Source organism: Mustela nigripes, chromosome 2 (genome assembly GCF_022355385.1).
Source record: "Mustela nigripes isolate SB6536 chromosome 2, MUSNIG.SB6536, whole genome shotgun sequence".
Classification (NCBI taxonomy): Eukaryota; Metazoa; Chordata; class Mammalia; order Carnivora; family Mustelidae; genus Mustela; species Mustela nigripes.
Genome location: NC_081558.1, coordinates 94,799,321 through 94,826,731, shown reverse-complemented (window position 1 = coordinate 94,826,731; position 27,411 = coordinate 94,799,321). Strand labels below are relative to the sequence as shown.

The window sequence follows — 27,411 nt, the reverse complement described above, 5'->3', positions numbered from 1 at the left end:
TGTTAGATGGGTGTGTTTGTTGATGTGATTTATTTTTATTATTAAGGGAAGCATTTGTGTGTCTGTTATTAGAAATGAACTTCAGTTAGAACAAAGCCGAGCAGCCGATCATGAACAACGAGCTAATGACTTGGAACAAATTATGGAGAGTGTGAAGTCCAAAATTGATGAACTGGAGGATGAATCCCTAAATAGGGTTTGCCAGCAACAGAATATAATAGAAGACCTTCAAAAGGAGTGTAGAGCGTTACAGGTATTGATTTAAGTGTTTTCATAGATGATAGTACTAAAGCAACTTATTAAGGTCACAGGTGACTTCTATGTTGCTTAATTCAGTCGTCTTTATCTTATTGACCTATCAGTGTTGCCTTCTTAAAATTCTTTGTTTGTTTCCAGAATATCCTCTCTTCTGGTTTTCCTCTAACCCCACTGGTCATTCTTTAATTCCTTTGCTGGTTCTTATCTTCCTATCCAGCTAGTACTGGGATTCCCCAGTACTCCTTAGACTTTTCTCTTTCTTATATATTCTGACTCTCTTGATGATATTCAGTCTAATGCATAACATAAATTCATTTATAATTTTTAATCTGTAGTCCAGGCATCTTCCCTAATTCCAGATTGATAACTTGCACCTATTTAATATTTCTACTGAATGTCTAATGGGTATCCTGAACTTTACATGTAAAATGGAGTTCCTGAATTTCTTGCCCAAACTTATTTTTTTAGTCTTCACTCCAGTCCAGGTCACCTTCATTTCTCTCCTACCTATGTGTTGGTCTCCCTGTTTCCATCCTTGCCTTTTTTGCTAAGCTGAAAACATAGTAGCTCAGAAACCTCTAGTGTCTTTCCTTCCTCTTTAGACAAAAATCAAAAAGTCTTGCCATGGCCTCTAACGTCCTACATGATTTGGCTTCCTGTTACCTTCAAATTTCATCTAGTTTACTCCTTGCTTATTCTACTCCAGTCACACTGACATTCTTGCTCTTTTTTTTTTTTTTAAAGAGAGAGCGCATGTGTGCATGGGTGTGAGCAGTTGTGAGAGGGGTCGGGGAGTGAATCGTAAGCAGGCTCCATGCTCCATGCTCGGCATGGAGCCCAATGCAGGGCTCAATCTCACAACCTTGAGATTATGACCTGAGCTGAAATCAAGAGTCTGTCACTTAACCCACTAAGCCACCCAGTTGCCTCATGTTCTTGCTCATCCTTGAATATTTCCCTTGAACAGAATTCTCATCTCAGGGCCTTTGTACATTTTGTTCTTTCTTTTTCCTTTGCACTGCATGCTTTTTCCTACTTAACTGCATGACTTGTTCTCTCCTTTCTTGGATGTCACCATCTCTCAGGGATTGCTTTCTTGAGTACTTTACTTACCATTACCAGTTCCATCCCCCACACATCATCGTGCCTTCCCCGATTTAAATTTTACCTATAGTTCTTACTATCATCCAACATCCTAACATACTGTATCATTTATTAGTTTTGTTTATGTATCTCCCTTGTTAGAATGTAAGCTCCATGAAGGCAAATATTTTTGTCTATCTTGTTTAGGCTAAGAGAGCCTGTTTTATTATCAATAGTCAATGCTCAAATATTTGGGTTATTGAATTAAATTTACATAACATTTTTATGGAATATCCTTTGTAATTATAAGTTGTTTGGCTACTTTTCTTTTTATATAAATATCAATATGGTAACACTGAATGCTTTGTTTTCTAATTTTAAAAAACTTATTTTACGACATGGGAATTTGTTAGAATTAGAAGAAAATAAATGTTTTGTAGTGATAACGAATGTTTAGTTGTATGAGTTATTACAGATCCTTAAAAATATTATATCTTAATGAACATCAAATCCTTAAAGCTGTTTTGTTGGCACAAAAGTGTATTTACCTAGCACACAGGGAGTTAGGCTACCTAAAAGGAACCAGTAGTCATCAGGCCAGGTCTAGATGTCTGTTCAGTTTATGCTGGCAACATTGAAAGGATCAGATGAGTAATATCACATCCCAGGGTCAGAGAGAATCAGTCAGAGACCACAGGGAGTGCTGGTATGAGGACAGAGGCAGTTGCTGTTCTACCCTCATTTAGGCTGCCAGCTTGGGGTACACAGTGCTAGAGCTGCTGCTGTTGATCATAACTCTAGAAAAGACAGCCAAATCTGTTTTTATTACTTATCAGTAAACAAAATCCTCAACCATTAAAATACTGTGTTTTTAGGTTGGCTTTGTTAGGTAGTTTTCCTCATCAGTGGAACATTATACAATTATAAAGTCTATCTAAAGGAGGGTGGAAATATTTTGGAAATATTTATATATGAATTTTATTTTGACCTTTCTCTTAGATAGAGGGCATATGGAAATCCAAGACCATTTAACACATCAACTTATTGATATGAGAAGGCAGCCATCAGGAGCTGTAAAGGTGCTGGGTCCTTGGTTGACAGAGGGAGTTGAGGTGGAGGATACAAGTGCTATTTTTCTAGGAAGATATCTATTTGTCTCTTCAAGGAGGTTGATATATAAATAATTACAAAGTTAAATTATTGAAACACAAGATGTATGAATTTACCAGTGTGACAGGCACTGCAAAGAACTGATACTTGAAGGTTCATTGGTAAGGGAGGACTTGTATTTTTCCATCAAGTAGTCCCATGTGTCATAAATGACTTTTGGTATTATTAGCATTCTATTCAGATTAGCTTTCTGAAATAATACACCAAACCATAAGACAATGTTTCTTGGGGCCAATTGAAAAAATAGACCTAAAACTTTTTAAAGTCAGCAAGACATTCAGAATATATGACTGTCTCATAAGTACTGAAAGTAGGGAGGAAAGAGAGATACGGGAAGGAAAAGGACAATTTATTTGGCACAGGCTATTGTTACTGGTGGGAGATTCTGTATTGTGTGAATGGAGGTCTTGGTTCTTAAATTCCCCGTGAAAGATTTATATGAGAATCCACACTCCAATAAAAGAGGAAAGTATCAAGTACAAAGCAGTTTATTAAGGGCAGTACACTCTCAAGATGGGTGAGTGGGCAGGCCCAGAGATGGCGACTACACTGGAGTTAGGGGTGTCTTTTCTTTTTATGTTTGCATCGCTACAGTGGTCTCTGAGGTTGTTTCCAGTCATCTAAGGGACTCCTGCTGGTAGAGAGGGGGAGTTCTTGGTCTCACAACGTTCTGGCCAGAACTGTCATGGCCATCTTTCCCCATGGGAAGGGAGGAGTCGAAACCACAGTGTAAATATAAGGAAGATGATGTAGGTTATTGTAGGACACAGGCTGGAAAGGAGAACACATGCTCTGCGCCTGCTATTCTTGATCTGATAGCCCTGGGAGGTGGGCAGCTATTGCTCACCACCATCCTTGCCTCCAGCTCTTATCTAGCTAACTGCCTACTCTGTCAAAATCAGTATCTAGTCCTCTTTCACTCAGCATAATTATTTCAAGATTCATTCATATTGCTGGATGTATCGTTGGTTAATACTGTCTTATTACTGGTAAGTATTCCATTGTATTGATATACCATAGTATATTTACCTCTTAGTGTACTTTTGAGTTGTTTCCAGTTTTTGACTATTACATATAAAACTTATTAACATCTGTGTTCTACTCTTTCTGTGAACATATGCTTTCATTTCTCCTCAGTAGATACCTAAGGCTGTAATTGCTGAATGTATGATAAATATATATTTAACTTTTTAAGAAACTGCGTGTGACTTGTCTTCAGTTTTTCAGTATTCTTCAAGGAGCTTAAGTTCTTAAATTTGATAAAGTTCAGTCTATCAGTTTTTTTTAATAGATCATGGTTTTGGTTTGTATCTAAAAATGTGGTGCCTAGCCCAAGCTCACAGTATCCAGTTGTCCTATCACCATTTGTTAAAAAGAGTATCCTTTCTCTACCAGATTGCTTTGTACTTTCGGTGAAAATCAGTTTTTGTATGTGTGGGTCTATTTCTGTACGCGGTTCTGTTTCACTGATAAATGTATCTGTCTTTATGGAAGTACCACACTGTTTTGATTACTGTTAACCTTGTAAGCAGGCACTGTAAGTCTTTTACATTTTTCTTTGTCAATGTTGTTTTGGCTATTTTAGGTCTTTTACATTTCTGTGTGAATTTTCTAATTAGCTTGTTGATTTCTACAAAAAAAGCCTGCTGGGATTTTATTGAGTACATAGACCCATTTGGGAGAATGGCATTTTAACAATATTGAATGTTGTGATCCATGAGCATGATATTTCTATTTGTTTAGGCCTTTAATTTCTCTCAGCAATGGTTTTTGTTTGTTAGTTTTATTGTTGTTGTTTTAAGCCTTACACAAGGTTTAACCTTAGGACCCTGAGATCAAGACTTGGGCTGAGATCAAGATCAGATGCTTAACAGACTGAGCCACCCAGGTGCCTCCTCCTAGTAGTGTTTTGTAATTTGGAGTATGCTGGTCTTTCACATGCTTTAACAGATTTATCTCTTAAGTATTCAGTATTTTAATAGTATTGTAAATGATTGTACTTTCTATTTAATTTTTTAAGATTTTTTTCAAATATTTATTTGAGAGAGAGGGAGAGCGAGAGAGCACAAGCAAGGGGAGTGGCAGAGGGATAGGGAGAGGCAGACTCCCCCGCAGGGACCCCAAATGGGGCTTAATCCCAGGACCTTGGGATCATGACTTGAGCTGAAGGCAGATGCTTAACTGACAGAACCACTTAGGTGCCTCTAAAGATTTTTAGTTTATTTTAGTTAGTTAATTTTTAAAAGATTTTATTTGAGACAGAGATCATGAGCAGTGGGGAGGGGTCGAGGGAGAAGCAGACTCCCCAGTAACTGGGAGCCGGATGCAGGATTCGGAACCTGGATCCTGGGGTCATGACCTGAGCTGAAGGTAGACACTTAACTGACTGAGCCACCCAGGCACCCTAAAGATTTTTTTTTTTAAGATTTTATTTATTTATTTGACAGAGAGATCACAAGTAGGCAGAGAGGCAGGCAGAGAGAGAGGGGGAAGCAGGCTCCCCATGGAGCAGAGAGCCCAATGCGGGGCTCGATCCCAGGACCCCGAAATCATGACCTGAGCTGAAGGCAGTGGCTTAATCCACTGAGCCACTCAGGCGCCCCAAAGATTTTATTTTTAATTAATTGCTACACTCACTGTGGGGTTCAAACTCATGACCCCTAGATCAAGAGTCACACGCTCTTTCACCTGAAGCCAGATACTTTAATTTTGTTTAATTTCTTACTGTTCATTGCTAGTATATACAGAGAAATTGAATTTCCCCCTTTTTCTATTGTAAATTATACTTAACATAAACTTTACCATTTAAAAGTATACTCTTCAGTGGCATTAAGTGCATTCATGTTGTGCATCTGTCCTTACCATCCATCAACAGAACTTTTTTCATCTTCCCAAACTGAAACTCCATCCTCTTTAAACAGTAACTCTTCATTCTTTGCTCTCTGCAACTCTTGGCAACTACCATTCTACTTTCTGTCTTGTTATTTGACTATTGTAGATACCTTGTCTCATATAAGTGGAATCATACAATATTTGTCCTCCTGTGACTGACTTATTTCATTTTAGCAAAATGTCTTCAATATTTATCCATGTTGTAGCATGTGTTGGAATTTCCTTTCTTTTTAAAGCCAAATAACATTATTTTGTGTACATATGCCACATCTCGTTTATCCATTCATCCATCAATAGACACTTAGATTGTTTTCACCTTTGGCTATTGTGAATAGAACTGCTATGAACATGTGTATACAAATGGCTATTCAAGTCCCTGGTTTCAGTTCTTTTGGTATATCCGAAGTGGAATTTGTTGGTCATATGGTAATTTTATGTTTAATTTTTTTTTTGAGGAACTGCAGTATATTCTCTGGAGTTGCTGCACCATTTGACATTTCCACTAGCAATGTACTAAAGTTTCAGTTTCTCCACATCCTTACCAACACTTGTTATTTTTTATTTTGTTGTGTTTTCAATAGTAATAGTCCTAATGGGTGTGAAGAGTTATTTCATTCTGGTGTGGTTTTTTTTTTTTTTTTTTTTTTTTGAAGATTTCATTTATTTATTTATTTATTTGACAGACGGAGATCACAGGTAAGCAGAGAGGCAGGCAAAGAGAGAGGAGGAAGCAGGTTCCCTGCTGAGCTGAGAGCCAGATGCAGGGCCCAATCCCAGGACCCTGGAATCATGACCTGAACCGGAGGCAGAGGCTTTAACCCACTGAGCTGCCCAGGCACCCCTCATTCTGGTTTTGATTTGCATCTTTCTGATAGTGATGTTGAGCATTCTTTTCAGGTGCTTATTGGTCATTTGTGTATGTTCTTTAGAGAAATGTCTATGCAAGTCCTTTCCTTGTTTGTTTGTTTTTAAAGAATTATTTATTTATTTATTTGACAGACAGAGATCACAAGCAGGCAGAGAGGCAGGCAGAGAGAGGGAGGAAGCAGGCTCCCTGCTGAGCAGAGAGCCCGATGTGGGGCTCGATCCCAGGACCCTGAGATCATGACTCGAGCCGAAGGCAGAGGCTTTAACCCACTGAGCCACCCAGGCACCCCCCTTTCCTTGTTTTTCAATTGGATTTTTTCAATTGGATTTTGTTTCAGAGTTCTTTATTCTGGATATTGACCCCTTATCATATATATTATTTGAAAATAGTTTCTCTCTTACCATGGGTTGTCCTTTTACTCTGTTGATTGTGTCCTTTAATGCACAAATGTTTTAAATTTGGATGAAGTCCAGTTTGTCTATTTTTTTTTTCTCTTGCTTATGCTTTTTTTGTCCTATCCAAGAAATGATTGCTAAATCCAGTGTCCTGAAGCTGTTGTCTTCTGCTTTCTTCTAAGAGTTTTCAAGTTTTATTTCATATATTTAGATCTTTGATCCATTTTATTTTATTTTTTTAAAGATTTTATTTATTTATTTGACAGACAGAAATCACAAGTAAGGAGAGAAGCAGGCAGAGAGAAAGAGGAGGAAGCAGGCTCCCCATGGAGCAGAGAGCCCGATGTGGGGCTCGATCCCAGGACCCTGGGATCATGACCTGAGCTGAAGGCAGAGGCTTAACCCGCTGAGCCACCCAGGCGCCCCTCTTTGATCTATTTTAAATTAATTTTTTGTAATATGGTGTTAGATAAGGGTCCACCTTAATTCTTTTGCATGTAGATACCCGGTTTTCCAACATTATTTGTTGAACAAAGCCTGTTCTTTTCTTATTGAATGGTCTTCGTATCCTTGATGAAAATAGTGTGATCATATATCCACAGGATTATTTTGGGGCTCTCTATTCTACTCCATTAGTATATACATCTGTCTATTTCAGTATCACACTGTTTTGATTACTGTAGTTCTGTCGTAAGCTTTGAAATCAGAAGTGTGAGAGCTTTAACTTTGTTCCTTTTCAAGATTGTTTTTAGGACAGATTTTTCTGTGTCCGCAAAAAAAAGTCATTAGGATTTTGGTAGGAGTCTCATTGAATCTGTAGATCACTTTGGGTAATATTGACCTCTTAACAATATTAAGTCTTCCTGCCTGTGAACAGAGAGTCTTTCCATTCATTTGTGACTTACTTACTTTCCTTCAGCAGCCTTTTATAATTTTCAGTGTATAAGTCTCTTGACTTCTTGTTTTATTTCTATTTTATTCTTTTTGATGCTTTGTAAATGCAATTAAAAAAAATATTTATTTACTTATTTTGAGAGAGAGAGAGAGTGAAGGGGGTAGGGGCTGAGGGAGAGAGAGAATCTCAAGCAGACTTTTGTTAAGCATGGAGCCCAACATGGGGTTTGATCCCATAACCCTGAGGTCATGACCTGAGCTGAAATCAAGAGTTGGACATTTAACTGCTTGAGCCACCCAGGCATCCCTGGAATTGTTTTCTTAATTTCCCTTTTGGATTGTTCATTGTTAGTGTATAGAAATGCAATTCATTTTTCTGTGTTGGCTTCATATACTGCTACTTTGCTGAATTCATTCATTAGTTCTCACACTTTTTTGGTTGATGTTTTTTGTTTTCGTTTTTTATTTTGCTTTGTTTTTTGTTTGTGGACATTTTAGATTTTCTGCATATAAGACCATATCATCTGCAAACATAATTTTACTTCCTTCCGAAATGGATGCTTTTTAGTTCTTTTTCTTGGCTGATTAGTCTGACTAGGACTTCAGTACTATGTGGAATAGCAAGTGCAAGCATCTTTACCTTGTTTCTGATCTTAGAGAAAAAGCTTTCAGTCTTTCTCTACTGAGTATGAGGTTCACTGTGTTTGTAAATGGCTTTTATTATGTTTAGATTGTTTCCTTTTATTCCTAGTTTGTTGAGCATTTTTTCATGAAAGGTATTGGATATTGTCACATGCTTTTTCTGTATCAATTGAGATGATCATGTGCTTTTTCTTCATTTTGTTAATGTGTACTACACAGATTTTTCTTAGTTTTTTTAAAAAAAGATTTTATTTATTCATTTGAAAGAGAGAATCAACAGGGGGAGAAGGAGAGGGAGAAGCAGACTCCAGCTGAGCTGGGAGCCCGACATGAGGATTGATCCCAGGACCTAGAAATCATGACTTGAGCCAGAGGCAAATGTTTAACCATCTGAACCACCCAGGCACCCCTGTTTTTCATATGTTGAGTCATTCTTGCATTCCAAGAATAAATCTCACTTGGTCCTGGTGTACAGTCCTTTTAATATGCTGCTGGATTTGGTTTGCTAGTATTTTGTTAGGGATTATCTGCGTTAGAGTTTATAAGGGATATTGTTTTATGGTTCTTTTGTATTGTGTTGTCTGGGTTGGTATCAGGGTAATGTTGGCTTCATAGAATAATTTAGGAGAGATACAGTTGATTCTTGTATATTGCTTTTATTCCTTCAACCTTGAAAAACTAAATTATTCTGGTTTTATGGCTAATGTATAGTTACAGGTGTAACAGGGACCCACATCACTTGGCTATACAGCAAATACCTGGCTTCCAAGTTGGGGCTGAGGCAGATGATCACTGGTTACTGGGAATTGTTATGATATCAGAAGCCGAGTCCCCTTTCCCCCTTGTGGTTATCTAAGTCTCAGTAACTTGTCACTATGGGCAGGTGAACATGTGCTTAGACAAGGCATTCTCTTCTAAAAATATGTCTTAGTTATATGGAGTATAACTTAGTATAATATGTCTTAGTTATATGGAGATTAGATGGGGATGGGGTTTCTCACTGAACTTAATAAAAAGTGTATCAATAACAACAATGATGGGGGTGCCTGGGTGGCTCAGTGGGTTAAACCTCTCCTTTGGCTCAGGTCATGATCCCGGGGTCCTGGGATCGAGCCCCGCATTGGGCTCTCTGCTTGGCAGGGAGCCTGCTTCCTGTCCTCTCTCTCTGCCTGCCTCTCTGCCTACTTGTGATCTCTCTCTGTCAAATAAATAAATAAAAATCTTTAAAACAACAACAACAACAACAACGATGGTGCTCTTGATAATGAGCTTTCAAGGGACATTGAAGGATTGAAGCTAGGGAATAAAGGAAACACCAGGCCAGTGATATTTCATTGAAGACCAGAGAGTGTCCAAGATTTATATTCCTTATATTAATATAAGGAATATAAAGTTATATGTAAATTTATATGTAAATATATATTTAGAATATAATATATAATTTATTCCTTATAAATCTTGGGGTATATATTATTTCTTAATAATAAATCCTCATTAGGGAGTTACTCTGAGTTTACTGTCTTCCATATTACATGATTGCCTAAGTTGATCAAGCCATCTGAAATCCGAATTATTGATCACTTAAGAATCTGAATTTTAGGGGCGCCTGGGTGGCTCAGTGGGTTAAAGCCTCTGCCTTCGGCTCAGGTCATGATCCCAGGGTTCTGGGATTGAGCTCCGCAGTGGGCTCCCTGCTTGGCCAGAAGTCTCCTTTTCCTTCTCCCACTCCCCCTGCTTGTGTTACTTCTCTTCTTCTCTTGCTGTCTCTCTCTCTCTCTCAAATAAATAAATAAAATTTAAAAAAAAATAAAAAAGAATCTGAATTTTAAATCAGATTTCTTTTTTCTTCTCTTTTATGTTATACTTCTTTTTTTTTTAATTAGGTTCCATTAGCCAGCATATAGTACATCATTAGTTTTTGATGTACTGTTCAGCAATTAATTAGTTGCATATAATACCCAGTGCTCATCATCACATGGTCCCTTCTTAATACCCATCATCTGGCTTCCCCATTCCCCAACCCCTCTCCCCTCTGAAACCCTTAGTTTGTTTATTTATTTTTTTAAAAGATTTATTTATTTATTTATTTGACAGAGAGATCACAAGTAGACAGAGAGGCAGGCAGAGAGAGAGAGAAGCAGGCTCCCCACTGAGCAGAGAGCCCGACATGGGACTCAATCCCAGGACCCTGAGATCATGACCTGAGCCGAAGGCAGCGGCTTAACCCACTGAGCCACCCAGGCGCCCCCTTAGTTTGTTTCTAATCTTGTTTCTTTTTAACATTCTTAAAATCCCTTCTTGATTATTATTTTCATCTAAACCTATACACGAAATTATATCAGTTTTAGGGAGTTCCTTTACTTATTATAAAAACTTGAATGCATGTGATTAATTATAAACTAATTTTTCCTATTTTACATTGTATTTTTTGTGTTCATGGCTTATTAATGTTCTTGGAGCTTGCACCCATTTAAAAACAGTTCTTGGGGCACCTGGGTGGCTCAGTGGGTTAAAGCCTCTGCCTTCGGCTCGGGTCATGATCTCAGGGTCCTGGGATCAGGCCCCGCTATACAGGGAGCCTGCTTCCTCCTCTCTCTGTGCCTGCCTCTCTGCCTACTTATGATCTCTGTCTGTCAAATAAATAAAATCTTTAAAAAAATAAATAAATATGAAAATAGAACTGCGCTATGACCCAGCAATTGCACTACTGGGTATTTACCCTAAAGATACAAACGTAGTGATCCGAAGGGGCACGTGCACCCGAATGTTTATAGCAGCAATGTCCACAATAGCCAAACTATGGAAAGAACCTAGATGTCCATCAACAGCTGAATGGATAAAGAAGATGTGGTATATATACACCATGGAATACTATGCAGCCATCAAAAGAAATGAAATCTTGCCATTTGCAACAACATGGATAGAACTAGAGCATATCATGCTTAGCGAAATAAGTCAAGTGGAGAAAGACAACTATCCTATGATCTCCCTGATATGAGGAAGTGGTGATGCAACATGGAGGCTTAAGTGGGTAGGAGAAGAATCAATGGAACAAGATGGGATTGGGAGGGAGACAAACCATAAGTGACTCTCAATCTCACAAAACAAACTGAGGGTTGCTGGGGGGAGAGGGGGTTGGGAGAAGGGGGGTGGGGTTATGGACATTGGGGAAGGTATGTGCTTTGGTGAGTGCTGTGAAGTGTGTAAACCTGGCGATTCACAGACCTGTACCCCTGGGGATAAAAATATATGTTTATAAAAAATAAAAAATTAAGAAATAAATAAATAAAAATAAAAACAGTTCTTGAAGTTCTTAACTGAAGCATCCCAATAGAAACTGTGAAGACAGCTTTTTATACAATATTGTTAGGACACCATGTCCTACATGTACATATTATAATTATATTTTTTTGAAAACTTTCTTACAGGCAAAATGTCAACACTATAAGAAAAAACGAATGGAGCAACAAGAGACTATCGCTTCTTTGCAAAAGGATATCTATAGATTAACAAAGGAGGAGGAAGAACGGATTGTCACTCAAAACAGAGTGTTTGCTTATCTCTGCAAAAGAGTTCCTCATACCATCTTGGATCGACAGTAATGTTCCCTACATAAATTGATATGTAGATTTATTATCAGTTTTTAAAACAGATTTTTTTCTTGGGAATGGTTATATCTCTTATAAACTGGATGAGTCTTCTTCCTCCCCCTCTTCTCTGCTTTCCCACCTCTATGCTCCTCCAAGGAAGAAACTTGTCATTTGGCCTGGAGAAGTTCATGCTATATTTTGCTTCCTTATTTTGTCATTTAGTTTATTCTTTTGTCTCCTCTATGTGTCTAAACTGGAAGTTAGGACTAAATTCAGATAAAAATATTTTTGGCAAAATACTTCATATGTGGTAATGTAGGCTTCTAATTGTAACATGTCAGGAGGCACATATTGTCCAGTTGACTTACTCTTAAGGATGCTAAAATTGTTCAGGGGGTTAAATCCTTGATCCTTGATCCTTCCACTATAGAATTCCCCATCGTTCCTTCTGATGATTTTGCAAGATGGTGATTTTTCAATTCTTTTGTTTCCCCCATTCCCCCATGGAATTCTGTAAAAAGAACCTTTCCTATTGACTAGAGGCTATTTGGTTGCATTGTGTGGTTTGTTATAGGGAAGGTAGAATTACTGCTTAGTTTTTTCATTTTAATTCCCACTTTGGAGTAAGGAGTTGATGCCCTTATGATTTCCAGTGATAAGCAATACGATTTTTTGTTTGTTTGTGACTATCCTCTCTTTTATCAGATGTTGTTATTAACTCCTGGAACTTCTTCATGCTAGTATTCTTCTTCATGCTAGTATTATACACTTTTGACCCAACCTCATTGATACTGGATTTCTTTTAGACAGAAGGCACATTCTGTGCTTTTTCTTTCTTTTTTTTCTTTTTCTTTTTCTGTCCCAGAGCTCTTTTGGGGGATGAATTCAGATATTTGTTAAAGCTAACACTAAACATTTAGAATTAAAATTAACTAAATTAAATATAAGATTAATTAATTAGATTTTTTTTTAAGTCAGGAGTGGTTTTTAGAGACCACAGTTTGGTATTGGGGTTGCTTGTCATGCATATAATGTTTATTGTTTTGTCATTGATTTAGGACTTTTTAGAAGAGTACAAGGAATTATGTATATTTCTGGGAAGAAACAAATCATTAATTTTTTTCCAGCTGAAGTTAACATTACAGGATTTTTGTTTAAACTCTGATTCTACATTTGTAACTTTCTGTTTATACTAGAAATCCTTACTCCTAAGAACAATATCCTGTAACTATTTATTTGCTTTATTATATAACATATAAAAATAGTTGACCAGAATTACTGCTAACAATAAGTCTACTTTATGAAATTTAAATCTCTTTGCAATTATCTTTGACATTAATAGTATTTTCTAGAATGCAGATACAGTTTTCTAAAATATCTTGAAATATTCCTTTGTATGTTTGTGTCACCAAATTAATGTTCAGTTAAGTTGGTTTCGATTTGTTTTCAATATTTAGGGATTGCTTTTTTATTTTCCATTTACTTTTTTTTTTTTTTTAAAGATTTTATTTATTTATTTGACAGACAGATCACAAGTAGGCAGAGAAGCAGGCAGAGAGAGATGAGGAAGCAGGCTACCCGCTGAGCAGAGAGCCCGATGCGGGGCTCGATCCCATGACCCTGGGATCATGACCTGAGCTGAAGGCAGAGGCTTTAACCCACTGAGCCACCCAGGCGCCCCCCATTTACTTTTGAGTATGTAAGACATTGATACAATTCCAAAGTCAAAACTAATTATTTATATTCAGAAAAGTTGTGTTTTCATTTCTGTCCCCTTGGGTCTATTCCTTACCTTCCATTACAGGTAATTTTAAATGTTTAGTTTTATTTTTATCAAATACAAGCAGTATGGATATTATATTCATATTTTCCCTTTTTATATAAAAAGTAGCACCATGTTTTTTTCACTTAATAGTATAAGCTAATTACATTCTAACTAAGTATTTACATAGTAGGAGTGGGGATCTTTACTAACTAGGTATTTCTGTTTTGTTATAAAAATAAATGAGGTCTCATAGAAACTAAAAACAAGATTATAGATTTTGATAATTATTTAAGAAAGAATACATACATGTAATTTTCATCTTTTTTTTTTTTAAAGATTTTGTTTATTTATTTGTCAGAGATCACAACTAGGCAGAGAGGCAGGTAGAGAGAGAGAGGAAAGGAAGCAGGCTCCTGCTGAGCAGAGAGCCCAAGGGGGTGCTCGATCCCAGGACCCTGAGACCGTGACCTGAGCCGAAGGCAGAGGCCCAACTCACTGAGCCACCCAGGCACCCCAATTTTCATCTTTTTTTTTTTTTTTTAAGATTTTATTTATTTATTTGACACAGAGAGATCACAAGTAGATGGAGAGGCAGGCAGAGAGAGAGAGAGAGGGAAGCAGGCTCCCTGCTGAGCAGAGAGCCCGATGCGGGACTCGATCCCAGGACCCTGAGATCATGACCTGAGCCGAAGGCAGCGGCTTAACCCACTGAGCCACCCAGGCGCCCCCAATTTTCATCTTTTTGAAGGAAAGAACAAGGACAAAAATCTAAAAATTACAATTAAAATACCATAAAAATAGAGATAGATGTGAATAAATTTCAAAAAGAGAGAAGCAGAGGGGAAAATATAAGAGTAAAGAAGAACAAAAAGAAGAAAAAGGAGAGACAGTTACAGTGGGCTAAATAAGAGAGTAAGAGAGATGGAGGAAGGGGAATGAAAACAAGTATAAAAACCAGCCAATCTGAGTGAGTCAGACAGTCCGTAAAAGAGAAGCATTGAGAGAACTTATGTACCATATGAAGTCAAGCTAATTTAGGTGTGAATTCGTCTGATGACCTAGAGATTCTCTATTTGATTTTTTTTTTTTTTAGAGTTTATTTATTTATTTGACAGAGGGAGATCACAAGTAGGCAGAGAGGCAGGCAGAGTGGGGTGGGGGGCGGGGAGCAGGCTCCCCGAGCAGAGAGCCCAATGCAGGGCTCAATACCAGGATCCCGGGATCATGACCTGAGCCGAAGGCAGAGGCCTTAACCCACTGAGCCACCCAGGCGCCCCTCTCTATTTGACTTTTAATATAGCTAATTTTCAGTTTGAGAACAGAACTTAAAAATTGTGAATTAACATTATTAGAAATACATGAGTTGTAACCACTGCAGCTATTGTTAAAAGTTACAAAGGCACTGGGAAGAACAATATAAAACATACACGGTTGAGTAAAACCATGTTTCCTGCCATATATGGATCTGATAGTCTAACTGGGTAGATAGACACACACTGAGGCAAGTAAAATACAAGGCAGATAGTGGTATGTGCTATAATAATGGGGCAAATAGGATAATAAGTGGGCATGACAGAAGGGGAGATTCATTTACTTTGAGGGATATGGAGATGACCAAAAAGTCTTCATGAAGGAGATAACTTATAAACTAGATTATTAGGAACTATAGAATTTTAATAGGCAGAGGTGAGGGAAAGGTATTTTAGTTAGAGAAATATAGTGACAGGAAAACTGAATATATTTGAGAATAGTCCAAGTAGTGAAAGAGTTTTGGAACATAGGGTGCAAATGATGATGATGGTAAGTGTTTTAGGAGACGGTATGGAAAGAAAGGTGTACTGGGACTTTGAAGGGCTTAACCTACAGGCTGAAGAGTTTGGGTTCTGCTTACTATATATACTATATACCAGCCCCCCCCCCCCCGCCACTGAATTTCTTCTTCTTCTTTTTTTTTTTTTTATGTATTTTACACACAGAGAAAGATCACAAGTAGGCAGAGAGGCAGGCGGGGTGGGGTGGGGTGGGAAGCAGTCTCCCCGCTGAGCAGCGAGCCCAACTTGGGATTCAATCCCAGGACCCCGAGATCATAACCCGAGCTGAAGGCAGAGGCCTAACCCACTGAGCCACCCAGGCAATTTCTTTTGCTTTTTCTTTTTTTAAAAAATATTTTATTTATTTATTTGACAGAGAGAGAGAGGATCACAAGTAGGCAGAGAAGCAGGCAGAGAGAGGGGGGTAAGCAGTCTCCCCACTGAGCAGAGAGCCAGATGCGGGGGCTCTATCCCAGGACCCTGAGATCATGACCTGAGCTGAAGGCAGAGGCTTAACCCACTGAGCCACCCAGGCGGCCCCACCCAGGCAATTTCTGATCAAAGAAAAAAACCCAGAGACAGAAACACAAGTTAATAATCACTTGTAATAGCCAAGATTGGAGATTGCAAAGGCCTGCATTAGGTAGGGCCAAAAGAAAGGAGAGCTACTGGAAAGATAGACAGGAATTGTTGAGACTAACTGGCTGTAGATTCTGAAAGAAGGACAGAAGTCAAAGATAGCCAGATTTCAAGCTAGGTTTGGGGAAGAGGGTTGGAAGATGATTAATTCATTTACGGACATGTGCTTAGGCACCTTTGTCAGCCATGTAGAGATATCAGGCCAGCAGTTAGAAGGGTCAAACTCCAGAGAACTTCCAGAATTTCAGATAAGGGAAGAAAGTAGGCAGAAGAGAAGTTAACGTTCAGGATAACTAAGGAACAAAAGTATTTCAGGAAGGAGGTGATAAGAAGTGTTACATGCTTCCTCATCAGTGTTTGCCTTCTCACTGTCTTGCTCAGAATTCCCAGTGTGACACACAATTACGTCCTCTCTAAAAGTTTATTGAAGGTATCTAGTAACAGAATGAATGAAGTTTGCTGTGAAGGAAAAGATAGAGATGAAATGGTAGTGTAAGGCTGTGGGGAGTAAGGGGGGAGGGTTTGTGAAGGATATAAAGGAAATTAAAGGATTTTAATTTAATATAAAGGAAATTAAAGCATTTTTACAGGATAATATGAGAGCTTTTATGTGTTGAGATGAAGAAAGAATAATCCAGAAAGTTGATATATTTAAAGCACAATTGGTTGAATTAGCTCTGAAAAAAATAATTAAGTTTCCCAAGATGGGGAAATAGTATAAAATCTTGCTTTAAGAAGAATAACATGTGGGGCGCCTGGGTGGCTCAGTGGATTAAAGCCTCTGCCTTTGGCTCAGGTCATGATCTCAGGTTCCTCTGAGAGCTCCGCATAGGGCTCTCTGCTCAGCGGGGAGCCTGCTTCCTGCTCTCTGCCTGCCTCTCTGCCTACTTGTGATCTCTGTCTGTCAAATAAATAAATAAAATCTTAAAAAAAAAAAAAAAGAATAATATATGAAAACATAGTGTTATTTTTTCCTTTGAGGATTTTTTAAAATTACAAAACAGTACCTGTTTATAAAAGTTCAAACAATACAAAAGTGTGTTAAGTAAAATATATCTGCTTACCCCTCCTGATTTCCATATTCCAGAGATAATCACTTTTAATAGTTTGGTTTGTATCTTTCCTAGTGTTTAAAAACAGGAGTGCCATTGGCATTTTGGGTGGGATGGTTCATTGTGTCAGTTTTTTGACAAATTTTTAACATCTTGCACCCTCCCCAACCAGTCAATGTGACAACTAAGATTTTCCCTTAGGTTATGTTACTGTTCCCCAGTTAGGAACTCACAGAGTTTTTATTCAATACAAATACAACTTCACATACAATTATTTCTTTTCAAAACAAAAGTGGAGAGGCACCTGGGTGGCTCAGTTGGTTAAGCAACTGCCTTTGGCTTGGGTCGGGATCCCAGGGCTTTAGGCTCGAGCCCCACGTTGAGCCCCAGGGAACCTGCTTCTCTCTCTCTCTCTGCAGGTCCCCTTGCTTGTGCTCACCTACTCTGTCAAATACATAAAGTCTTAAAAAAAAAAATGGAGTAATACTCTACATTTGGCTATGCAACATTACTTTTCTTCCTTATAATTTTTATTAGGACGTACAAATTTACGTACATTATTTGAGTGGATGTGTCATTATTTATTTTACTTTACTCTTATTGTGTCATTTCCAGAGAGTGGATGTGTCATTATTTATTTCACTTTACAATTATTGAATAACATTTAGAATGTTTCTGGGTTTCCACTCTTGTAAATAATGGTGCAGTGAACAACTTTGTTCATTTTGTTACAAGTTTGAGAAAATATTTCTGTGGAAGCAGTTGCTAGAGATAGAACTGCTAGGACAAAGGAGATATTCATTTAATATATTGATAAAATGTTAGTGATTATTTTAAAATCTATACATCAAAATTTTAAAATATATGGCTTAGTAGAATATTTCTGACAAAAATCACTTAAATTTTTTTATAAACTTACTAAATAACATTTATCCTTTATTGCTGTAATTTTAAATTATGTAAAGAGAATGGTATAGTAAATGATCCAATATCACATTTTAAAAATTTAGTTTATCTTCTGTTTTCTAGGTTGCTTTGCCTAATTGATTACTATGAATGTAAAATAAGGAAATTGCATAAACAAAGGTAAGACTAATCCTGTTTACAATTTTTAAAGTTAATTACCCAGTCATGAATCACACCAAAAGTTTTTATAGTCCTCTGAAACTTTAACTATGCTTTGGAAATCTACCTAATACATAACTATGAATTTTTTTTTTTGTAACGATTTTGAAGACTGTTTTAATTTTTATGTTTAAATGTATTATTGCATTTATTTTAAAATATTTATATTTAATAACAAAATGTATTGCATTTATTTTAAAATATTTGTCACAGCATTATAATTTGTTCTACTGTTGTCATTTAGCTACTGGACAGTTACTAAGTATATCCATGGAGTGCATAGGATTATACTAGCTGCCTACCGAAGTGCAACATAATTAAAGATAGTGGTCTTTGACTAATCTAAAATAACTGAGGGATATCTAAGGCCAAATAATCTCAACTACTTTCAGGTCATTAAAACAGCTATTTTGTTTCATTGTTTATAGATGGGATAATTCTTTTTTTTTTTTTTTTTTTTTAAGATTTATTTATTTATTTGACAGATCACAAGTTAAGCAGAGAGGCAGGCAGAGAGAGGAAGGGAAGCAGGCTCCCTGTCGAGCAGAGAGCCCGATGTGGGGCTCGATCCCAGGACCCTGGGATCACGACCTAGTCGAAGGCAGATGCTTTAACCCACTGAGCCACCCAGGCGCCCCTAGATGGGATAATTCTTTTAACAAATATTTTTGAGCACCTACCTCATGCCATGTTGTCTTAGGTACTTAGGATACCATAATAAACAATACAGATAAATTCCCCATTTTTGTCAGGTGTACATTCTTGTATTCTCTCCCCTAGAATAATGACGTTCCAGAAACACAGCAGGACCAGTGGCAGAGTTGTGCCGGTTGCTGATCCCTGGGGACTCTAAAAACAAAACAAAACAAAACAAAAAAAAACCAACCAACCAACCAACAAAAAGTCAGAATGTTGGGGAGAAGGAAGACAAGAAGAGAACAACTATTGATAGAGCAATTCCTTGTTTCATTCTGTTCAGAAAGTAGCATTCTATCAAGTAACTTCAGAGACCTCCCGATTCCAAATGAAACTGTGTCTTTTAGATGATAGGCATGGTGTTAGATTCTATAGAGATAAGACAAAGCTTTGGATGTGGTTCTTCCCTTCTAAGACTTTACAATTTAGTAAGGGAGATAAAATGTAAACACATTAATAATTAAGAAAAATAATAGATTAAATACACTAATACACATAATGTCATTATAGTGTAATTATTAAAAATTGTGCAGACAGTATAGGTAGGAGTTTAGAACAAGAACAAACAGTTTGGATGGAATGAACAGAGAAGCCTTTACAAAGCAGATGAGGGTTTGCTTGAGCTTGAAAGGTAAGTAAAATTTGAGAAAGTAGGAAGGCAAAAAGGTAGTCATTTTGAGCAAAAGTGCATAAATATAAAAGTATAGAATGTTTTTATGGCACTGTGATTAAACCAGTTTGGCTGGAGTTCAGGGGATTTGTTGGTATGTTATAGATAGATGTAATCTATAGAGAGCAGTCTTTCATATACTTGACCAAGTAGGCTGTAAATGAATGAGAAGGCAATCATTTGCCTTGGAAAGAAGAAGGCACTTTTTCCTTTAATACAGAAAAACTGGGTGATGAGGTTATAGATATATAGATTAGTCAGCATTCTTAAGAGAAACAGAACCAATAGAATATACATTTCTATAGAGAGGAAAACATTTAATATAAAGGAATTGGTTCATGTGATTGTGAGGTAGGCCTGCAGGCTAGAGAACCAGGGAAGAGTTCCTTTTTGTGGGTCTCAGTGTTTGTTCTTAAGGCCTTTAATTGCATGAGGCCTACTCACATTAGGAGAGGTTCTCCTTTACTTAAAGTCTGTTGATTTAAATGTTAATCATGTCTAAAAAATACCTCATAGCAATAATTAGACTGGCGTTTGAACAGCTAGGCACCATAGCCTAGCCAACTTGACACTAAAACGGATAGTCATAGTGTGTAAGAGTAAAGAGAAGGAAAATGAAGAATTTAATGGCTTGAGAGGTTGCAAACTTAAGCTTACACAATCAAGAAAATAATGAAAGTGAGTGAAGCAGGCTAGGTGAGGACTGTGGCAAATTGGACAGCTGTATACCATCTGTCTGAACTGGTCCATTACACATTCTAGCCAGTCGATACCTTGTAAGAATGTGAATTCAGTGTGGCTAGATTTGCTTGTTTTTCGAGATTTATAAATAAGATTTTTAATATTCACAATTAACTTCGTGATTTTAAAAATATTGTATGGTCCACAGGGAATAAACTGTTGGTTGTCAGAGAGAAGGGGAGTGGGAGATGGCCATAGTGGGTAAGGAGAGAGGGAGGGGAGATTTCCAGTTATGGAATGAGTAAGTCATGTGAATAATAGGGAAGGTGTAGGGAATATAGTCAATGACATTGTAATAGTGTATGATGATAGACGGTAGCTACATTGTGAACATAAATTTACAGAGAAGCTGAATCACTGTGTTATACACCTGAAACTAATATAACACTGTATTGTCAACTGTAGTCATTAAAATTTAAAAAAAGAAAAAGCAAAAATATTATATGGTCCAAACTGAATTTCAGTTGCAACCTTTGGGCCATGTCTGTAGTAGATTCTAATCTAGATTTAGGTGTTTGCAAACTATTCTGTAATGGGCCAGACAGTGAGTATTATAGACATTTTAGGCTGTATAGTCTCACAACTCTTCAGCCTTCCTCTTGTAGCACAAAGCCAGCCACAGATGATAAGTAAATGAATTGGCAGGGCTGTATTCTGTAAAAATCTAATTACAAAAATCCACAGCCTGCATGTAGCCCACAGGCAGCAGCTTGCTGATTGCTGACTTGATACATGATGAGAGTTTGGGATTTTTAGTAAGAGAAGATTTAGCATAGCCATCATTTGAAATCTGTCATGTGGGATATAGTATGAGAAGTTGCTTCTGAGGTACAAACTGGGGTTCTCTGACTAGAAATGATAGAAGGATTGAGTCCATTTTGGGGATTGTTGAATTTGGTTATCAAGAATTTGTAGTAAAAATCCAGGGTTGAGGGGCACCTGGGTGGCTCAGTGGGTTAAAGCCTCTGCCTTCTACTCAGGTCATGATCCCAGGGTCCTGGGATCAAGCCTCACATCAGGCTCTCTGCTCAGCGGGGAGCCTGCTTCCCTTCCTCTCTCTGCCTGCCTCTCTGCCTGCTTGTGATCTCTATCAAATAAATAAATAAAATCTTAAAAAAAAAAAAATCCAGGGTTGAGTAATGAGAAGCTTGGTGGAAAGGAATTCCCTTTTCACTTAGCAATCCTGTCATCACTGAGCTGAAGTGGGATAGTTTGGCTTATAAAAACGTTGCTCAGACCAGATATTTGGCTTGAAAGTCTCTCATTAAGGGAGAAGGAGATAGGAAGAAAATTGGAGCTGCAGTATAAATAATCCTACAGATGGAAAAAATTAGAAGTCATTTATACTTTGCTGCAATGAAAATTCTCCAAAGGAGAGGGCTTTTCAGGGTTCATTGACCTTATAGACTCCAGTAGTCTCCTTTCTAAGAGTATGAACTTGATCGATTGTAGCAACTTCAAGGTGGATTTTGAGATCTATAAATAGGGTATTATTATCAGGAGCGGGAGTAGTGTAAAAACAAGAAATAATTGTTAAGTATTACATTACTGAAGAAAAGGAGATGAAAGAGTTGAGAAATAAAAGAGCTGAAACAGAGAAAATGAGGGATTTGCCTACTTAGGATTCACAGGAAACACAGGAGAAGGAGGTATGTATCTGTAGAGCTAGGGGAACAAGGCCAAGGGAAGAAGACAGATGGGGCAAAAGCCCCTGCTTAACATTTATTTATCAAGCACAGTGTTGTCTGACGTTTTTCTCACTATGAAACACAAATATTGCTGTTTGTATACCTCATTGGGGGTATATACAGAACTGTAATTGGAAGCACCTGGTTCAAGAACTCTGCCCACCCTAAGCCCTGCCCAGTTGTCCTGAGGCCTGAGGAGGATGAATATGTTGCCATAGCTATTTTGCACAGCACACCTATGGTACACTATTTGGGGGCTCTAATTGAGGGCACAGGTTTGGGGAAACTTCCAGAGGGACTTGTGAAGGGAGTTTCTGCATACTACAAACTGGTATTACTTTCTGTCCTTACACATGAGCAAACTCGGAAAGGAAAGGAAGCAGCAATCAAGGCACTAGAAATGTGAATACATGGGTTAACCAATTGGAAGTCTTAGAAAACTGCAAATGTGCTATAATCTCTGAAAAAGAGGGAAAGTACCTTTTCATATGATGGGTTTTCAGCTATGTAATTTATTATTATTATTATTTTTTTACCCAGTGTTACTACATCAATATAGATTACATGAAATATATTGCTAGTTATTTCTGTTAGTATTTCCCTGACTTGGTGGATATGATTGAAGAGCCAAGGAAAGTAACATAGGAATGAAACCTATTAGGCTCACATTTTCTTCTGAGATGTCAGAGACACTTGAAAAATTAACACAGGGAAAATGGTTATGCAGTGAATTAGTAGTTAGGTGAAGCTCCCTTGTTTAATTCCATCTTTCTCTTTAGATAGAAATTTTAAAAATGATCTTGGATAATGGAAGCAGGTGATTTTTGAAGTTCACTTCTGACTTCCTAGACATGAGTGCTTTAATATCTTTTATTTACTTTTAACACCGGTCCTGTGAGATAGATGTGATAGATCTTCTCTGACAGAAGACAAATTCAGAGAGATTGACCTATTCAAATAGCATCAGGTTAACAGTGTCAAGTCTTGAACTGGGACTATTAAATCTGTTGCCTCATCCACTCATACTCTCTCTTTTTTTTTTTTTTTTTTTTTGTATAGGTTTTTTGGTGACCTAAAAGTACTATAAAGTAAAAACAGTATGCTTTGTTTCTTTATTCATTCAAGAAGTGTTTTTTTCACCCCCTTTATACCCCATACTCTTCTAGGCAGTGAGATGCAATGGTAAACAAAATAAAGTTTTAGTCCACATGGATCTTATGTTTTAATTAAAGGTGATAGTGAACTGTACTGTACTGTGAAATGTACTGTAATACTGGGTAGTAGTATGTTCTAATACCGTTCTCTCTGAGAACAAGTAAGAAATTTGGCTTAAATTTAATTCATGTTTAGGTTATCAAACACTTATTGGGTTGATTTTTGTTAGCTGTATTTTTTCCTTTGAAGATAGGTTTTTCATAAGTACACATTGCATATCTTTTCACAGGCAATATAAAGAAAATGAAAGTCTGTCAGAGGAAGAAAAGGACTATAGAAGTTTAGATGCCTCACCAACTTATAAAGGCCTTCTAATGGTATGGGGACTACTTGACTAATAATTACTTTTTTGTATAAAGTAAAACAATAATCTAGGAAAGTTAACTATTTTTCTATGAAATGTGTTGAAGTCATTACAGAATCAACTCAAGGAATCGAAATCCAAGATTGATGCACTTTTAAGTGAAAAGCTGAATCTCCAAAAAGATTTAGAAACCAGGTCAGAGAAACTTAAGTAATTTCTATTTAACTTTTGGAAAGTAAACACATACTGGAATTTGGGGTGTTAAGTGAATCTTTCCAACTCCTTTACCATGAAACTAATCTTAGAAATGTCATACTTTTTTACACTCATTTTAGTTAGTTGTATTTCATATGATGGAAGGAACAAAAACGCATGTAGGTAGGCAAGGGAAGTGAGAACATAGGAGCTCACATGGAAAAGATAAAACTGGGTAGGAACGCAGAATAGATTCAGATTTATATCAGCAGGTTTCCTATTCCCAAATTTCTTTAGAATGTCTTAATATCTTACCTCTGTGTCATGAGAGGAAAAGAAAACTAAAAAGTTTAAATGTCATACAAAAAGGAGTATATATATATATATATAGCATGCCACCACAAAAGGATGATGTTCTGCATGTTGGCAGGGAATAACAAGGGATGAACATTAAGATTTTCTTCATTTGACAAGTGTTTGTTGAATACCTCTTACAAGTTAGATACTGTCCTATGCTCGGTTATAATATAATGACCAAAATAAATAACTTGTTCTCATAAGGATTATATTTAAATGGAGAGGAAACTGATACCAAAAGTTTATGTCTATATAAATACATAGTAAAAATTTTAAACCATGCATGGGAATAATGAGCAGTGAATTTGGGATAGTGGTTAACTAAACAGGACACACGTGGAGTTTTAACTATATGTATAATGTTTCAGTTAAGATTTGAAACAAATCTGTCAATATTTAACTTTGGTGAAGCTGAGTAGTGGGTACACCATTATTTATTTTACTATTCTCTCTTCTTGTCTGTACATTTGAAATATTTCACTATAAAAGCAAGTAACAGATTGACAACAAACCAAATGGGTAAAAAGTTTTGAACAGGAAATACATGGAAGGAGAAATTCAGTGGCCAATAAACACCTCACTGGCAGTCATGGAATATTTTAAGATTTTTAATAAGCATTTGTGACAAATAACATGATGAAATATATTTATGGTTTTATTCAATAAACTGAATGTGCTTAATGTGATTTATTTTCTACAGGCCCACACAGCATGAATTAAGACTTTATAAACAACAGGTGAAGAAACTGGAGAAAGCCCTTAAGAAAAACATCAAGTAATTATATTTTACCAAAGTTACAGATTCATTATAGTTTAGTATCTTATTATTTTTATTACCTGTAAGTTTACTTCATGCTTTCCTCATAGTGGCCTTTGTTTGAAATTACCAGACTGAAGGGGGGGAAATGACATAAAAGGTATTTCTGGTTCTAGAGTTTAAAAACAGTTTCTACTGTGTTGGATTCAGCTATATATTTATCTTAAGAACAAAAAAAGGCATTTATCTGATGTAATAAGGGCAAAGATTTTAACTAGAAAATTGTCTTTGGAAACCATAGTGGAATTGCAAAGTGAATCATTGAAATTAGACATGACAGGTCCCCAATTTTTCTTGGTGCTAGTTGTGACCTGAATAATACACAGGCTCATCACACTTTAAAAGTATTAGAATGAATGCAGTGAACCATTCACAGCCATTCACATTCACATAAAAGTATTTACTTGTGCTTTTCTTGATTTTGAAAGGCACAGTCTCAGAGGAGTTTGAAAAAGTTGGTCCTAAATAGTGTTAGTATTTTCTGAAGATTGTCCAGGTATACTCTTTCATTTAAGGGAGTGGGACCAGAAGAGGTAGTGTAGGGAGCACTGGGAGGAGATATTTTGAAAACTGTATTAGTTAATATATGCATTAGCTGTATTAAGTCAGTTGTATTAGCCTAAGTTATTTCAATTTTCATTGACAACTATGTTTCTTCCTTCCCATGGCAACACATGCCACAGTGAAAGGCAAATATTCTGGACATCCAAGGTTTAACATACTGAGTTAAATTAAGATAGTATAGAAAGAGAACTAAAAAAGAAAAGAAAAATGGAAGGTTTGGAAAGGTTGCATTCATTAGTTCACTTAATATTTTTCCCTTCCTACTTATTCCTTAATATTTTGGGTATCTTTAGTACTTCCTGCTATTTGCTTGGCATTTTGGGTACTGAAATTGCATGATTAGCCAAATAGAAATGGTCCCTGCCCTCATGGAGATTACATGAGGGGAGAAGGACAATGAAAAAAATAAGATTATTTTGATGTAGTGTAAGTACTAAGTGTGAAATAGTATGAGAGTTGCTATTGTGTGAGTTTGGACAAGAAGTGACATGGTCACAAGGGGCAGTAGTGGCAGAGGTGAGAAGTCTTTGGAATATTGGAGGTAGAGCTGATAGGACTTGGTGATGGATTGGATATAGCAGCTCAGGGGGGTAAAATCAAGATTCCTCTAAGTTTTAAGCCTGAATAGCTAGATAGTTCTTCATGTCTAAATGAGATAGGAAAATTGATTGAGAAGCAATTGGGAAAAGGAGGAGGTAGGGAGGTAAGAAGAGGAGGTGTGGATAGATGATAGATGTTATATGTGACTATATGAAGGTATTCATAAGGAAATGAAGGCCTAAAGAAACAGTTAAGCCTAGTTAAGCCTGAACCTTCTTCTTAAACTACTTCTGTTGAAGAGTGGGAAATTGTAGAAAAACATGATAGGACAAAAGGGCATGAGCTAAGTATACTGGGGGGAACTCAGATTCTTTCTTGGAGTTCCTCTGTCTGCAGAGATAAAAATGCTCCTTTAGCTGTATTGGAGGGCCCCTATTACATGAGGGTCTTAAGATCTGCTTAGGAGAGGAGGAGGTCAGAGAGTCTCTCCTGCATCTGCCATGTCTCAAAGTCCTTTGACTTAAAACATTTCATATGTCAAATGGCATATTATGGAGTGACATGTCCTGATCCTCTTCAAAGGAATTTTACTCACCTGAAGGCAAATATATTAGCGAAGACACACACACACACACACACACACACACACACACACACTTACGTATGTACACCTATGTATACATAGAGATAGGTAGTCAGTCTTCTTTATTCATAGATTTCATATTTGTGAACTTGCCTACCTGCTAAAATTTATTTTTAACCCTCAAATCAGTTGTTGTAGCACTTTCATGATCATGAGAGGACATGCCCCAATACACATTTCCTGCTGTTGAACAAGGTGATGCTCTGTCCTCTTGTTTCAGTTCTTTTAACTCTGAACAAGCATCCTTGTTGTTTTCATATTACCACTTTTTTGCTTGTTTCTTTGTATTTTTGCACTTTTTTTGGTGATTTCTTCATGATGGCCACTAAGCATAGTCTAGTGTCCTTTCCTGGGTGGGAAGAAGGCTGTGATATGGCTTATAGAGAAAATACATGTGCTAGATAAATGCCATATAGGCATGAGTTTTAGTGCTATTAGTTTTGAGTTCAATGTTAATGAATAACAATATCAAATAAGGTGTTTTTAAACATGGACACACATAAAACAAGTTTATATATTGATCAGTTGAGGGAAGTGTCACCAGCTGCATGTAGGAAGCCAACTCTGTATTAACCCTGGGAGCAATGGCTCAGTCTTTGATAATTCAGTGTTTATGGTGACTTTATAGAACATAACTACCACAAATAACAAGAATTGACTGTATATGTCTTTGTTGTTCATTTTGGGTTGTCTTTAGATTGACTTTTCATGATTAGCCTTTAAAATTATGATTTAGGATTAATCCCTGCTGCATTTTTCTATTGAATTTTGAAGAAATTAATTGTGCTTTAGAAATT

General features: G+C 37.0%; 1 protein-coding gene across 12 annotated transcripts in view; it reads left to right on the top strand.

Moving 5' to 3' along the window:
- CEP70 (centrosomal protein 70) overlaps positions 1–27,411 on the top strand; it is a 126,742-nt gene that overhangs the window by 51,531 nt on the left and 47,800 nt on the right. For all 12 annotated transcript variants that reach the window (XM_059391018.1, XM_059391016.1, XM_059391013.1 and 9 more), the window contains 6 exons: positions 73–253; positions 11,631–11,800; positions 18,089–18,145; positions 23,424–23,511; positions 23,605–23,693; positions 24,751–24,825. In XM_059391018.1, coding sequence (XP_059247001.1) covers positions 73–253; positions 11,631–11,800; positions 18,089–18,145; positions 23,424–23,511; positions 23,605–23,693; positions 24,751–24,825 — 660 coding nt within the window. The remainder of the gene's footprint in view (positions 1–72; positions 254–11,630; positions 11,801–18,088; positions 18,146–23,423; positions 23,512–23,604; positions 23,694–24,750; positions 24,826–27,411) is intronic.